Genomic DNA, 15945 nt, shown 5'->3' on the forward strand with positions numbered 1-15945 from the left:
CATTGACATAGGAATATATGGACGGAGCCTATGCTACGAACTTAGGCAAGGGGGGTTATGAGATTTGCGGTAAGGAGAGGCTGCTGGCAAATCGGGCGAGTTCGGCCGTTCTCGACATCGCCCGAATGATACTTGATAAAGTTCTGTAAAGTTATGATACTGAAATTACATGTACGATGAGTTATTGTGTCGTGTCGGAATGTAGCAATCGCATTAATGCAAAAAGGAAAAATTGGCAACAACTTATGAAAGAAAATGATCCGAAAATTTCTTTTCACCTGTAAGTAAAATACATACAATTGTAGGTTATACACAATGCCGGTAAAACGTTTCAGATATTGTTATGTGTTTATTATTATATTCATATGAATAATTGTTCGATAACAGTTTTTATTAATTCATATATTTAATAATAATATTAAATATATGAATTATAATAACAAATTGTTTATATGAATATAATAATAAACAAGCCAAAATTCTTTCTTAACACAATAATAATAAATTTAAATAATAATAAACACATAACAATATCTGAAACGTTTTACCGGCATTGTGTATAACCTACAATTGTATGTTTTACTTACAGATGAAAAGAAATTTTCGGACCATTATTTTCTTTCATACGTTATTGCCAAGTTTTCCTTTTTGCATTAATGCGATTGCTACATTCCGACACAACACAATAACTCATCGTACACACACATATATATATATATATATATATATATCACTAGCGGAACCGAACATACCCGAACAGCCGAAGTTACACGAAGTGCCAGTGCTCTCCCCTTACCGCTAATCTCAGCTTCCCCTCGTAAAAGGCTCCGTCCATATATTCCTATGTCAATGTGTTACCCCACCGCGAGCTAAATGTCGCGCATGTCGTTCATGAGCGCATGTAGGAGCACTTGAACAGATTTGATCATATTTAACTAATTTTAATAAGCTTACTAGATGTTTTCACACTCCTGCTACATCACGGATACAGAAAAATTGTTGCAATAAAATGTTGTCATTTTGTTTGTCAATATTTTCAAACTATTCTAGTACTACCTACTAGAGAACCTCAAGTAAGAGTATGGACATCGTGGATCGAAAATGGCGTTCGTATGGTCACTATCTATAAGGAGTATACAATATAACCTTCCTTACTTTAGGATTAAAAATATTAGTGTAAGAAAAGTAAGCGAAATGACTGGGTATTGTGTACGAGGTTGTACAAATAAGGATAAAAGAAGATGTTACATGGCAACTTTGCCAACAAATGCAGAAAAACGAGCAGAATGGATATCCTTGGTGGAAAAATTTCTCAGATTTTTTCAGGATGTCTCAGAATTTTTTTTAGAATTGGAACGATTCTTATTCCTCATAACTTAGACAATCAGAAATATTCTCAAAAATTATTACTATTTTACAGAAATGTTCATACTTAGAGATGCTGAAATATTCTCAAAATTCTCATCCAGTTATTTCTGAAAAATTATTTTCTCAATATTTTTCAGAAATGACGATGAGAATTTTCAGTATCTCTATGTATGAAAATTTATAAAGCATAATAAAAAAGTAATGATTTTTCAAATTTTTTTAGATTTTCTGATTTATTCTGAGAAACGTTCCAAGTTTTTTAGAAAATATGATAAATTTTTCCACCAGGAATATTTATTTTATAAAGATATTGTTATTTTCACAATTAATGTTAGGTGCAATTTCTTTTTCTAACAAAGATGTATTTTATTTAGTAGAGTCCCTTAATTGATAAACCTCAAATCCGCCATTTTCGATCCCACCAATCAGGTGCGAATCCACGATGTCCATACTCTTACTTGAGGTTCTCTACTCTGGTGTAGAGTCCTAAATAATCAGAGAAGCGCAATCGGCGTCTCACTTGCTGATTGGCTGACCGCCATGTTGAGCCCGTAGTACATTCTGTTGGGAAACTAACTGCGATCGGTGTACTATAAGTGAGAAAAAAAATATTTATAATATATTTATAATGTTATTTTCTAAAATAAAATATTTTAGATATCCCTGAGACATTTTTGAAACATATTTCTATTAAGAATAACCAAATGAACCAGATACATAAGTTACGTTGTATACAAATAGACAGCTGCGGGCCCAACATGGCGACCATGGGAAGCATGGAGGGGGTAACGATTGCGCTTCTCTTATTATTTAGGACTCTACTCTGGTGTAAAGTCACTAGATTGATAAAGTACCGCAATCCGTGGTAAAATACGTGGAATAAAAATGGCGTTGGAAGTGTATTTAGTGCAAACATGCAACTTATCAACACACTAAGTGCAATTCTACGAAGCAGCGTTGCGTTGTATCTCCATTGAGAAAGGTTACATATTGTGACAGATGTGAAGAGAACATAATTGTGATGAAAACACCGTGTAGTTGGAATTAAAATGGCGGACGATCGCGGTACTTTATCTATCTAGTGACTTTACTCTGGTGCAGATAAGCGCGCCATCTGCGTGGTCGAATGTATGCTTCGCTTATCTACACCTATCTACACCGAAAAAGGAAGTCATTTATGCACCTCGGTGTACAATTAAAATTATTTAAAAAATTCTCAAAAGTGACTTATTTTCGGGTCATCGCAGTAGCAAGGCTCAAGGCAGAGAGAAGCCCGAGAGCGGTCACGCTCGCGTTTTAACTGTAACGCTCAAACGCGGACATGTGCGTTCCACTTGACGCTCCCAACGCTCGCGGCGTCATTCCATCTTTATTCAATATCCAGTGAGCAATAAAGACAGAATCACTTCAATCGCTTCAATGTCCACGTTTGAGGCGTTACAGTTAAAACGCGAGCGTGACCGCTCTCGGGCTTCTCTCTGCTCAAGGTGTCTCGTTATAAAAATGGACTGTGAACCGCTCATATTGAGGGCACCGCTCGCATCGCTGCACTGACGCGTACAGAGAAACCGGCCCATTGAGGCAAGGCTGCAACGCGACACGGGTTTGACTCCCTCGCGCTAGTTTATGATCCTCCGCGATAGTGTGTCGATCCGCGGGCACGCGGGATACGTTCGTTCGTCTGGCCGTCCGTGCCGTTGTTACGTAGAATGCCACGATGAGAAGGATTCGCAGCTGAAAATAGTCGTGGTGTGAACAGTGCACGGTTGCCGCAGGAAAATGACTCCTACCGCGCCTACGACGAGATTTTAGGAATTCATGAAATTGAAGAAGCGAAAGAACTTGTGCGCGCAGTGCGTGAATATGCCCGCCAAGGTCTCTAAGAAGGTCGTGGGCATGATCATACGAAGCCGAAAGTCCATTATGAAGGATGGAGTCATCACGGTATACCGGAGATTCGCACGAACCTTTCATTTTGGTTGCACCCTGCTCGTTCTCGCGTAGCAGTAGGCCGCTGACTAGCGCTCCCTCTTCTTCTCGCTCGCGATTCACCCGTGCCTGTGTTCGTTTTGTCTTGTTCTGCCTGGTTCTGTCACGCTATTAGTATTATCTCCAAAGTATCACGTACGATTGATACTGACTGCGATATTTTATTCACGTGCAGACCTTGCCCTCTACATGTGTTCGAATCGAGAAACCATTGGACACCAGCGCTCCAGCGCGGATCTCGGTTAACGAGCAGCGTTCGATGTCGCGAGTACGTTTCAGCAAAATGCAAATTGAAAACGAAGATTACATTAATTTACTTACTTGATATATCAGGCACTTGATACCTTATAAAGATTTCACGTTTCTTCATAGATTATTGAAAAAATAACCCGTGTTGGAAATATCGTCTCCAATGGTCGGCTTGTTTAAATACACGCATGTTTGCATATATTTTATTATCTTGTACGTTGCAGTTTTTCCATTTTGCACGACACAAGGTGCGCGATTATAAAAAAAGACCAATGATTGCAGCATAACTACCTAACCTATCAGTAAACCAACAGCTGATCATATGGTTTGCTCTTGCAAATGCACTTTTTCAGTAATGCAATTGCAAGGATGTGGTATGTGAAGAGAAATCAAGGTGATAAAATTAATTTGTCGCGTCTTAGCTGCCGTTTAACTGCAAGGCTGTTAAATATTTTAATATTGTTGTACGCATCCCAGTAAGCAAGATGTGAGCAGTACGCCGGCACGTTAGCAACAGACTTCCATAAAACTTGCTGGCAAATTGGCATCCATTCTGTCCGCATTCGGCTATTGTAATCTGCACAGCCTGCTCAGCAGACTCTGCCAGCAAAAAGTGAGCGGGAGTTGTACGTTCCATTTAAATGCATTGCAACGACACATTCTGCTCCGTCAGTCCATCATGTATATTATATCCTGCTATCAAAATCGATTGTATTTCTGCTAGCAAGCTGCTGACAGAGTCTGTAGCAGGTACTCTGCTTTTTGTAGATTGGCTGTCTGGGTAGTTCTTTTCCTATACATGTTACTGTGCAAAATTAAATTATTTACGCTATCAAGTGACCAATACTCGATAAACTACTCAAAGTTTTCTTACTTAATGCAAGGCAGCTTAATCTCGCATTATCTGTGGTCGCTGTTATCTGTCCTGATGCAAGAGTCTGATTCGCTTTCCTCTGTGTAGTCAACGTGTGCCCGTGCTTGAGTGCTTGTTATGCAGATATGGTTTGGGTTTAGTATCTAGTAGAAAGAACAAAAAAAGAACATTGTCCCACGGTGTAGCTTCTTTCTCATCGCCTGTTAAACGTTGCACATATGTATATACATGATATATATATATATATATTATATATACATGCATATATGTATAGAGCGCACAAACCAAGTGTCGCGCGCATCGATCAATTTTTGCATGATGCGCTCTCGGTAGGGCCGAAAATTACTCAAAGCATCATTGAGAACGATATTATTGTAGAACACTGCGAGTCCGAAGGGTCTTCTAGCAGCACCACGCGAGAGAGTCTCCGATTCCCCGTTAGGAACGATCGCCAGCTGTTAGCCCCCGTTGTTAGGTTAGGACGTGTCCGGAGTTAGCTCGAACGGGCTACAGAGCGCACGTCGCTGGGGAGGGGGGAGTCATCAGTGGGAACAGTTGCAACGCGGAGGTTCGATTCCCCGCGCGAATCGTCGAGCGATGTGAGCGGATCGCGCGGAGGGTCGACGGCGTGCCGCGGGATTCCTGCTGGAGATACGTGATCGTCGGCGATCGCGCCGAGCAAGCCGCTGGTAAGCGGCGGCGATCCGGGAGACACGGGACAGAGGCACGCGGGGAGGGAAGGACCGAGGCTCCGTCCGCGGCGCGTAGCCGACGAGCCGTCCAGCACGGCCGTTTCGGAGGGCCGCGACAATCGGGCGCCGTGCGAAGCCGCTGCGAACGCCAGCGCTTTCGTCGTTAATCAAGTTCGTCGCGTTGCTCCGTGAATTCTGTGACGTCATCGCGTCGCGACGGCGCGCGACCGAGTCAAGGCCGCGCGGATCCGCTCGTCGATGGGCTCGCGCGCGGGCAGCTTCCAGCGATGCCGCTCGCCGTGAGGAGAGAAGAGAAGAGCTCTCGCAAGGAGAGAGAAACGCTCGTAGGACGTAAGGATGCTCGCCGTTCAGCCTTCCCGAGCTTCGGTTCGCCAGCGATGTAACTCGCAACTCTGATGGAACTCTGCTTCTGCCTGTGGATCTCGTTACTTGCCAACAACTCGACGACGACGTACTGATTTGGCACTACAAATGAAATGTGATAGAGAGCATCGCGAAGTTAATTATATCATGATTGAATGTGGTCGCTGGCATATTTCTGGCATACCGTAAGATGCATTGGTGCACGAGATTCCTGATAGACAGATCTCGGAAAGACGCAAACACAGAGTATAGTTCGAGCTTTGTTCACTGCCATAATGAAGTTCAAACACTGATAACCGAGTGCCAGAAACGTGGAAATCGTTACGTCAAACTCTCACGGATATAAAAATAAAAAACAAGAGGGCAGAGTGACTTATGTATTTTACGATTAACTAATTAAGAAACTCGCTATAGACAAAGTGTGCATAAGTGCGTGTATATAAGTACAAAAACAAATAATTTTCTTGAAACATCGTAAATTATTAATGGGGTTTTGTATGAATAGGCATCGCAGCAGGCAGAACTGATTTCATTATGCGTGGAAAACAAATTGAATACCCAGCGGAGCTTTATTGCACCATTTATGATAAATGTAACGTTGGAAGATTGAATAGTAATGGCAGAATAATAGAGGAAACTATTTGTAAAATAACTGAAGATAACATATAGTGTTAAGCACACACACACACACACACACACATATACATACATACACATACACACACACGTTACACGCCACAAAGTGTATTTCGATTATGGTACCGTATTCTACTTATTTTGTTACGTTACATTAGAAGAACTATGAAAAATCATGTGAATTTGATTGAAACAGACGAACTGGCAATAATACTGAGAAATGAACTAAAGTTTAGTTCGGAACAGTGGAAACGGCCTGTCAACATGTTAGCACGAGAAGACTATCCGTTTCATTATTACCTGCATTTAAGCAGAGTGATGAGAAAAGCATCAATTAAAATATGAATATGAAAAGAAATATATATAGTAAGACTTCTTAGGGGTCATGCCCCCTGGGGCAAACGGTGGAACAGAGGGCCTGGGCCCATCCTGTTCTGAAATACATAACAGCCAAGATCATGCCGTAGCTAAACTCACACCTCCTCTTACATTTGTTCAGCAATGCTACAGGCACCTTAAGGTCAGCTGCTAAAAGTCTCACAAATTATTTATGACGCGCGCAAAAGCCCATACTTATTTACCCAAATGTTTTTACACGTCACGTGAATGTCCGTGTCTCATATTTCGCGATTGCTTGAAAGACCATCCTGCTGTAACTCACGTTGTAATACATGCCATATTTTGTTTTATTTTTCAGAGTTCCGGTGTTGGCGAGGCGAGTGTGTATCATGCGTTGGTTGTTATATTTTTGGAATTCTTTGCATGGGGATTGTTAACCATGCCTATTATTTCGGTACTGAACGAAACGTTTCCGGATCACACGTTCCTGATGAATGGCTTAATAATGGGAATTAAAGGAATCCTGTCTTTTCTCTCCGCGCCGCTGATTGGCGCACTTTCCGACGTGTGGGGTCGAAAATTCTTTCTACTTATTACGGTGGCCTTCACGTGCGCGCCAATCCCCCTAATGAGCATCAACACATGGTGGTTTTTTGCCATGATCTCCATCAGTGGCGTATTTGCTTGTACATTCTCAGTGGTGTTTGCGTATGTCGCTGATGTCACGGAAGAAAATCAAAGATCGCTGGCATATGGTTTGGTACGTGCACATATGTACATACATATATGTATATATCCTTCAATTTTTACCAGAGATTATAAAATTTCATATTTTTTACTTATTCCTCTCAGGTATCGGCAACCTTTGCTGCAAGCATGGTGATAAGTCCAGCTTTGGGTGCTTATACTATGACAACATATGGAGAAAATCTTGCCGTAGCATTAGCAACTGCTATTGCAGTCTTGGATGTGTTTTTCATACTAGTGGCTGTACCTGAAAGTTTGCCTGAAAAAGCACGTCCACCAGCACCTATATCATGGGAGCAGGCTGATCCGTTTGCAGCTCTCGGAAAGGTAAAAACTTGATGAAAAATATACTATCATACATGTATCTAACAACATCACACACACGAGATAGAGAGAGAGAGAGAGAGAGAGAAAAGTATTATATATGCTAATAGACGCATGGTTTGCTTCACAGGTTGGAAAAGATCATACTATTTTAATGCTGTGTGTTACCGTGTTCTTGAGCTATCTTCCTGAAGCGGGACAGTATAGTTGTATATTTGTTTACTTAAAACTGGCTATGGGCTTTTCCGCTTTTATGGTGGCTGTATTTATCGCTGTGGTGGGCATTCTGAGCGTAGGAGCGCAGCTCGTCTTAGGACCCTTGATGAGAACGCTCGGCAGCAAGCACACCATAATGCTCGGTCTGTTATTCGAGATGTTACAGCTCATGTGGTATGGATTCGGCTCACAAACCTGGTAATGGCATTTCTTTATTAAAGATTATATCGCTATCAATGTCAATTGATTTTTTTCTTTTATTGGGATATCTCGAGACAACGATGTGATCTCATCGAGCGTTAATTATTTTAAGGATGATGTGGGCCGCTGGAGTGCTTGCTTCGGTGTCGAGCATCACGTACCCAGCGATCTCTGCATTCGTGTCCATGCATTCTGACGCCGACAAGCAAGGATTAGTACAAGGTATGGTAACAGGGATGCGCGGTCTCTGCAATGGACTCGGTCCTGCAATGTTCGGTGTCATATTCTACCTTTTCCACGTTGATCTTAACGACGATACGCCCAATCTTCCCTTAAAACCATCCTTCGTGGACGAGAACAACAGGACGGGAACTAGTACGCACCTTGACATAATGCCTCAGGTACATACATTTTATTTACAGGTAAGCATAGATTCTTTCTGTTCTGTATGTTTATTTTGTGAATGTCTTCTTATACGTACATGCAATACATATATTGATTTATTAACTTAATTTTATTGCATATATTATTTAAAATTTAATTTTATTATATATATATTATTATTTAAAATTATACACGTTACATTTATTTATTATATATGGATTAATTGATGTTATGTACGTATAAATATAGAAACGCCTGATGACTGTTTCAAATAAAATACCGATCGATTTGTATTTCCAGCTTGTGCCAGGACCGCCGTTTGTGTTTGGCGCGTTACTTGTGATTTGTGCGCTATTAGTAGCCGCGTTTATCCCCGAATCAAATACGATGTCAACAGGATCGTTGCATCATCCATCCACTTCCCGGAGGCCCTCCGGTAAATACGCATATCAGAAATGTACGTTACAGGTTGTCAAGTATGCTAAATGCCAAATATGTTTATGATGGTGATGGGACCCGTCGAGAATTGCGATGCCTATGTCGATCTGTTAGATAATAATAAGACTTACGGTTGAACCTTGCGTTAGATTTCACGAAAATTGTTTCGCACAAGTAACATTAAAGAAAAAAGAAAAAAAATTCGAATACCTCTTGCCATATTGTACAATTTAATTCTTAGCGCTCTCCTTTTTAGGTTTATCCTTGGATGTTCAGTATGAGCCGGACCGAGCGGGAAGCGGAAGAGGGAAGATCGGTCCGCTATCACCACTAGTCGACAATTGTAATTCTGCGGCGCTATAGTGTTTATTGGGAAAGTAAAACGAGCCATAGCACATGATGAGAGAATACGCTAACTAAAAGATTTTGGCTTTAATCAGAGGAAGAGACCGTCGTTACGAAGTGCACCTGAAACTCGAAGGAAACTGTAATAGAGAGAAAGAGAGAGAGAGAGAAAGAGATGTCTATATTGTATTATACTATTTGTTTAAGGCAGTAACTAAGCTTGATTTTAGGAGTATCGATGGAACTTAATGTTTAGGTTGTGACAAATTTCGACAAGCAGTGCTTGTGCGATAAAATACGTGGGTTGATCTCAAAGACAAGTGTAATCACGTGACAAGCATGTTCCGTTACGAAAGACGAAACGTTATGATAAATTAGCTCTTCCTTTTCAAGATTCTTGCGCCGATTACTAAATCAAATGAAAAGCGACAGTTCTCACGCCAAGTATCAGCGACCTCCTAATTTTTTCTGTAATTTGCCAACACGACACGGCGCGATACAAAAACGGCACGTCAATGAAAGTTATAATCAGTATTTTACTAGATTTAATCGTTTACTCTGATGTCGTCTCCTCTTCTTTCATTTCTGTATTACCACTTTCTACATCAAGTGCTAACATGTAAATCGCAATCTATTTTTGCATCTCGCATACATTCGTAGCACTAGAGAAATAGCGTTTACACATTCCTTTGTAAGCATAATTTTCGCACACGAGGGAGGGGGAAAAAAAACAACATTAAGATAATTGAAAAGAATGAACATTCTTTGAAATTGTACTTTTCCGTTTTGTATAGAAAGTCATCGATATAGTAATTATACTTACTGTTATTGCACATCACCCCGATATAATTTTAGCTGATTTACATAACTTAGCTAATTATGTATCCCGCGTCTCTCTTTGCACAAACTATTTATTTCAATAGATAGAAACTGCGAAATATAACGAGAAAGGCCTCAATACACTCAGAGCAGGTTATATTAAGTGATAGTTCGTCACGCATTCAAAAAAACAGTGGTAGACGTCACTACTATGGGTAATAAAACTGTATTATTAATCATTAATTGAAAACTTGATAGTACTTTTAAATTGTGTGTTACAATGGGATTAATGTTAAACAAGAAAAAGAGTTCTATGATAGAGAAAATAGGGCCTGTACATATTTTGCTTCTGTTTTACAGAAATATCAAAATAAGAAAAAACAATTCGAAATAACATCCAATTTAATCATTTGATCAACATTAATTAACGGATCAATATTAATTTGCATCGTTATCAAGGATAACGCGAAAAAATTGAATGTTTTTACAGAATAATCTGTAGTGAAGAATCGTAACTTTTCTTACTATTCTGACTTGAATTATTCTGAATCTTGTTACGCTTTTCAAATTCACTCGTCTCCATTAAAGCCAAAGAGTGATTAATGACAAGTTAGTCGAAACGATTTTAACTAACGACAAATTAGTTGAGAAATAAATCTATTAAATCTATTATGTATAGAGGCTCGCATATAATGTGCAATACATCCCTATGGCGTAGGACTCCTTTGATAACCTTTATGTTCTGTGGACTTTTATATTTGCACACTCTGTCCTGGTGATTTAATATACATTAGTTAGTCGGAAACTACATTAGTTATCTAATTAATTTTCCGAGTGATATTAACGCGATTTTTGTCGACAATAGAAAAAAAAAGAAATGTGTACTTTACTCATATTTAATTGTAATTTTCTGTTTACTGTATACCTGTTAGAAAACGGAGGTAATTTAAATATTAGAATTGAAAGTTTCAGTCGATATGATAAAAGTACGTGACTTATGATCTTTGTGAAATATATCAAAATTACGTGCGTTTTCTAGAATCTATAGCCGTCAGTAAAGTATTACAAGAAAGAAGTAGAAACTATGGACAGGTGTAAACAATGCCATTGCAGTTCTGTAGTTTCAGTTCGTATTTCCTTAGAATTACAGACTCGCTCCCACCGCTGGGGCAAAATATACACGATTGTATCATAAATACAAAACTGAAACAGGAAGATTATATAATATTAAGGATGAATAAAACTTAGAGTAAGTCTTGACTCTGTCACGGGTTAAGTAATTGTATAATGTATAATGTACGATGAATGCATTAATAAAAAGTGATTATTTTTAAGATAAATCACAGAGAGAGTATCACTTGAAAACTTACAGATGTGATTGACAAATCAATATAATTTCGATGGTAATTTTTATAATTCGATTCGATACTTCGATTCGCAATGCGTTTCCACGGCATCAGGTTCTACGGTGTACTAACTGTGTTTCGTAAAGTACATGTCCTGTTGCGTCGTTCCGCTTTGTTGCATCGACTCGATCGCTTTGTTGACTATTAATTCTGACGTTTCCTCCGTTATCTGAAAGAGATATTTTAGAATTTGAGAAGATGCGTGCACGCGTGCCAAATTGCTCCGCGGAATTAGAAATTGATAATCTTACGTTGTTAATAGTGTCCAGGACGTTATCTATGTTCTCGCATCTTAGTAACAGTCGTCTCAAAGTGGTTAATGTAACCACGGCAACAAATACGAGAATTTTATATGCACCGACCGTTATTTTATCCCATACCCTGTTAAATGTAGATACTGTTTAGTAGTTGTATAAAAAATACTATCAATATTTAAAGCAAATGTCGAAGTTGTAGTACATGTGGTGAATTCAGTGCATATATACTTAGCAATAGATCCATCGCATATTACACCAGCGAAACACGAGTAAAACCATGTGTCGTATGGGAGATTGTGAAGTGCGTCAATTTTGACGAGATGTTTGTATAGTTCGGCGTCTTCTCTTTCCAACAATGCGTACGTACACTCCTGTAATCTTCCTGCTTCCTTCTGCAATTTTTCCACCTGTACAAAGAGCCCGGATAATATCCAATACATGTCCACTAATTTTTCTTGTTCCGACTCAATGTCAATCACATGCCACAGTGTCTCAGCCATTTTGCTCATAGCTCTGAAATTAAACACAAAAATGTATCGAGACAAATTCTGTGAATCAATTAGAAAAGTTTTCGAAATTCGAAATTTCGGCGATATTATAAATAAAATACGAGAAATTAATACCTGTGCAACGGCGACTCCAATTGAGCAGTCACGTCCACCTTCGCTCTTCTCCTGCGTAGCAGCCACATCGCTAGGAACGCCAGATGAGGTTTCGTACAATCGTCTATGATATTTGCGACCTTCAACGCTTTTCGCAGATCCTGAAACTCTGCCGTACGTTGAGCCATTATGAACTCGTGGCTCTCTGCGTAGACCGGTATAACGTCGAGCAACACTTTCCACAAGAAGTTTCTGTACATGGCCGGCACGGTGAATCTCAAACAAAACTGCTTCAACTTTGCTTTGTCAAACGGATGCTCCTTCAACAGTATCTCCAGAGACTTCTTTTCTTCGACGCTGCGAAAACCAACCTGTTATTGTTGCAGTAAACAATTTAATAAATTACGTTAAAATACCTTCCTGCAATTGTCTACTTGGAAATACTTCTATAATGTTGTTTCTCGATCTAAAAACTATGCGGATTGCAGTTTTAGGCGCTTACCTTTTCGTAGTACGATGAACGAAAATTTCGTTCGTCTGTCATCGTTGAAAATCGCTGGAAGATCTCGTTCAAAGTAAACAGGTAGGTAGAACTCGAGGGTTATATTAAAATCGAACAGAATGACAATGACGATATTATTATCTATCTGATTTACATAACCGATGAGCTGTTCTTTCTTCTACACACGTATATTTTACGCTCACTGCATAATTAATCTGCATGCATCAGCTGCTTTCCGTATCCGTATTTGTCATACGTGCATAGGACAGATACATCTATACCAAATATGTTCGTATAACCTAAGTTTTGCAACCTGGTCACTGCACATGTGTAAGTTTCAGTGCTTTATTCCTTTTGTAAAACTTTTTATAGTCATTTGCGTCATACTAAATTTTTGCACGTGATAATAATATATTTAGTTATTATTTATTATTATTATCTACATGTCTACGTGTATAGTAGTGTGATTCTGTATTCTGTACGTGTGGTTCTATATATTTGATTCGATAAGTACTATAAGATTCCTCACGTATAACTTACCACTTTTATTTGTTTATATATAATAATTTAATTTTGAAAATTTAATAATATCTCTTGTGTAATTTTTTTTATATTATAGCAAGTAATGAAAAAAATCAAAGATTAGTGTAAATGATATCAAGAATTATAATAGTTAACAAGATAATAATATAATCTATATGATTATATCCTTTCAGGTAGTATAATTATGTCTCAGGAAGAGAAAAATCTAGATGTGAATAAAGCTTTCGAGGATTTATTATTCGCAGAGGAAGTTGCACAGAAATCAGCCTATGAAAAAGGCTACGAAAGCGGCAAGGAGCAATTATTAAAGGGATATCATCTTGGATATCATAGGGCTAGCATAGTTGCTGCTCAATTGGGGTATTACAGCGGAGTCTTGGAACAGTATCTGCAGAATAATGTAGATGCAGGCACCAAATGTGAAAAAACGACAGCGATAGCCAAACAGCTTTTGCAAGATATTAGTTGTACCTTCCCTGATCATCAAGACGATAATCTGGACATTCTGAAAGCCGTAGAAGATATCAAGTTCAAATATGCCAAGTTCTGTTCGTTAGCAAAGATTAATCCATTGTACCCTGAAGCAGATAAACTTGAATTCTGATAGAACGACAACAATGATGGAATATAATAATCACTTTGAGAAAGCATTGGACTTTATTAACACGTACCAAGAGTTGATAGACTGCCACTTGGTGGACTTTATCATTGACGAATTATGGGACAAGTGCTTACCGGAGAAACTCAAATTAGAGCTTGAGAGTATTGATATGAGCGACGATATTTGGACGGAGGACGACGCAGGTCCGGAATTGAGTAGCCTCGTACAATTAACGCGATCACTTTCTCTAGAGTCGTGTCCAGCGGTCGTGCGCACGGATGATTTGCCAAAACTGTTGCCGCGATATTTCGGCGAGGAGCAATCAAACAAGTTTCTCTGTCCAAAGTCTGAGTTGATGAACAGCAAAAAGTCATACGAGATCGAAGCTCTGGGAAGAATCCTTGCCGAAATGGCACTTTCCACACGCAGTTTAGTCATAGATGCTGGAGCCGGAAAGGCATACTTGTCAACATATTTATCGGAGCATTTCGATATCCCTGTATTAGCAGTTGACTCATCGCAGGTTTGCCACAAGGGCGCGATAGATCGTCAAGAAAAGATTCAAAAAACGAAGCAATCGCTGGAGAAGGTAAATCGAAAAATATATGTTCAGTTATATTAAATAGTTTATTTATAATCGAAAAATCTCAGGTTCGTTTTTGTTTTCTTTTAGGTTCGATACGTAGTTTACGAATTAGATGATATGACCAATTATAATAAAATGGTGAACGCAAATTATCCCAGTTGGATTTTGAAGAGGAATCTCATTTTGACAGGATTGCATACTTGCGGAATGCTTGTGCATTCTGTAATTAAAGCCTTCTTACGTACGAAGGACATGAATCTACTCTTTGTAGTTCCTTGCTGTTACCATTTGGCAAATGAATCGTTGAGTGGACGTTTGAATTTCTCGAAAAACGCCAGAATGTTGGCCCAACAATCCGTTGAAAGGAGTAAACGCGATAAACGTCTTTCTCCTTCGTTATTTTACAGAGCTGTGCTGCAAGTTGTGTTACATTCTATGGGTCAGTTTAAATTTACTGTAAGGGAAACGTGTCAGATATTTAAAAAAATGATTTCACCTACTCTTCTATTATCCTTAACAGGACATTACAATGCTAAGGTAGGCCGTGGCGGACCATTGAATAATTTTCCAGATTATGCAAAGTGGGCCTTATCCAAGATTCGAGTAGATAATAAAATGGTTTGTGTTATATTTAAATTATCACATTGATTAAATTGTTTCCTCAATGTGTCAATAAAATTATCAAGATATATGATTTTAGATACCACCTGCTGGTGTGTTGCAGAAAATATATCAAAATCACTTGCATCTAGAACCAAAGTTCCGGCTCTTCCAAATGTTAAGAATATACACAAGTTCAGTGATAGAAGCGGCGATTACGTTAGACAAAATAATATTTCTGCAAAATAATACCCAGTGTTCCAAGGTTGCTGTAGTACGCTTATTTGATCCAACACTTTCTCCCAGATGTTATGCGATAATAGCAACGAAATAAATATGAGAATATATTAAAGGGAGCAAAGTCGGAGGTAAAAATAAGATAATACAATATAAAAAAATATTTAGTTAAATTAATGTAATAATGTTGATTCTCGATATAATTCAAATATTAAATACAAGATACACGGTGTACACGTAAGTTTTCTGATTTCCTTTTGGAGAAAATTATTCATGAATTTTATAGTAAAATATGACAAAGATATAATATTGTTCTCTCTCTCTCTCTCTCTCTCTCTTTACAGTCTTATATCAAAGTGTATCATAATCAGTTTCTTCCATGTTTTGATTATAATATTAAAAATATCAGAAAAATAATAAAGAAAGTAAAGAAAAGTACTTCTTCGCAATATATAGTGGCGATAATCATGATTATTTTAAGCGATTAAATTTAAATATTCAAATTCGACGACACATGTGTAATTCTACAAAAAGAGGAATCTACAGTCAATAGCAATCTATAGATGATAAGTATGCACGATAGTACCTGCAATGAACAAATATGAA

The 15945-nt window shown here is 38.6% G+C and overlaps 4 protein-coding genes and 1 long non-coding RNA gene across 11 annotated transcripts; 3 read left to right on the forward strand and 2 right to left on the reverse strand.

The window, feature by feature from the left end:
• Positions 1–1939: 1939 nt before the first annotated feature.
• LOC105282805 lies at positions 1940–5058 on the reverse strand. The gene is made up of 4 exons (XR_003406857.1): positions 4766–5058; positions 4481–4680; positions 3336–4411; positions 1940–1958 (listed from the first exon to the last, which is right to left on the reverse strand). It is a non-coding gene; the product is annotated as an uncharacterized LOC105282805 (long non-coding RNA).
• Positions 2977–11338, forward strand: LOC105282804 (hippocampus abundant transcript 1 protein). Of its 5 annotated transcripts, none has more exons than XM_011345042.3 (7): positions 2977–3312; positions 6890–7291; positions 7384–7605; positions 7733–8016; positions 8132–8441; positions 8704–8860; positions 9098–11338. In XM_011345042.3, the coding sequence occupies exons 1-7, from the start codon at positions 3187–3189 to the stop codon at positions 9202–9204; spliced, it is 1608 nt and encodes a 535-aa protein (XP_011343344.1). In that variant the 5' UTR covers positions 2977–3186; the 3' UTR covers positions 9205–11338. The 5 variants fall into 5 exon arrangements, with proteins under 5 accessions (XP_011343344.1, XP_011343346.1, XP_026827354.1 ...); XM_011345044.3 differs by lacking the exon at positions 2977–3312 and adding an exon at positions 5473–6712 and having other exon boundaries at positions 8704–8839; XM_026971553.1 differs by lacking the exon at positions 2977–3312 and adding an exon at positions 5481–6712 and having other exon boundaries at positions 8132–8420; positions 8704–8839.
• On the reverse strand, positions 11121–12914 carry LOC105282803 (TBC1 domain family member 7). Of its 2 annotated transcripts, none has more exons than XM_011345039.3 (5): positions 12773–12914; positions 12292–12627; positions 11897–12181; positions 11663–11792; positions 11121–11580 (listed from the first exon to the last, which is right to left on the reverse strand). In XM_011345039.3, the coding sequence occupies exons 2-5, from the start codon at positions 12528–12530 to the stop codon at positions 11479–11481; spliced, it is 756 nt and encodes a 251-aa protein (XP_011343341.1). In that variant the 5' UTR covers positions 12531–12627; positions 12773–12914; the 3' UTR covers positions 11121–11478. The 2 variants fall into 2 exon arrangements, with proteins under 2 accessions (XP_011343341.1, XP_011343340.1); XM_011345038.3 differs by having other exon boundaries at positions 12292–12641.
• On the forward strand, positions 12901–13955 carry LOC105282802. 2 transcript variants are annotated; one of them, XM_011345036.3, is made up of 2 exons: positions 12901–13102; positions 13489–13955. In XM_011345036.3, the coding sequence occupies exons 1-2, from the start codon at positions 12934–12936 to the stop codon at positions 13917–13919; spliced, it is 600 nt and encodes a 199-aa protein (XP_011343338.2). In that variant the 5' UTR covers positions 12901–12933; the 3' UTR covers positions 13920–13955. The 2 variants fall into 2 exon arrangements, with proteins under 2 accessions (XP_011343338.2, XP_011343339.1); XM_011345037.3 differs by lacking the exon at positions 12901–13102 and adding an exon at positions 13159–13250.
• On the forward strand, positions 13894–15646 carry LOC105282801 (methyltransferase-like protein 25). The gene is made up of 4 exons (XM_011345034.3): positions 13894–14505; positions 14590–14941; positions 15023–15120; positions 15203–15646. The coding sequence occupies exons 1-4, from the start codon at positions 13933–13935 to the stop codon at positions 15434–15436; spliced, it is 1257 nt and encodes a 418-aa protein (XP_011343336.1). The 5' UTR covers positions 13894–13932; the 3' UTR covers positions 15437–15646.
• The last annotated feature ends 299 nt before the right edge of the window (positions 15647–15945 follow it).

The sequence above is a fragment of the Ooceraea biroi genome, chromosome 7 (genome assembly GCF_003672135.1).
Source record: "Ooceraea biroi isolate clonal line C1 chromosome 7, Obir_v5.4, whole genome shotgun sequence".
NCBI lineage: Eukaryota > Metazoa > Arthropoda > Insecta > Hymenoptera > Formicidae > Ooceraea > Ooceraea biroi.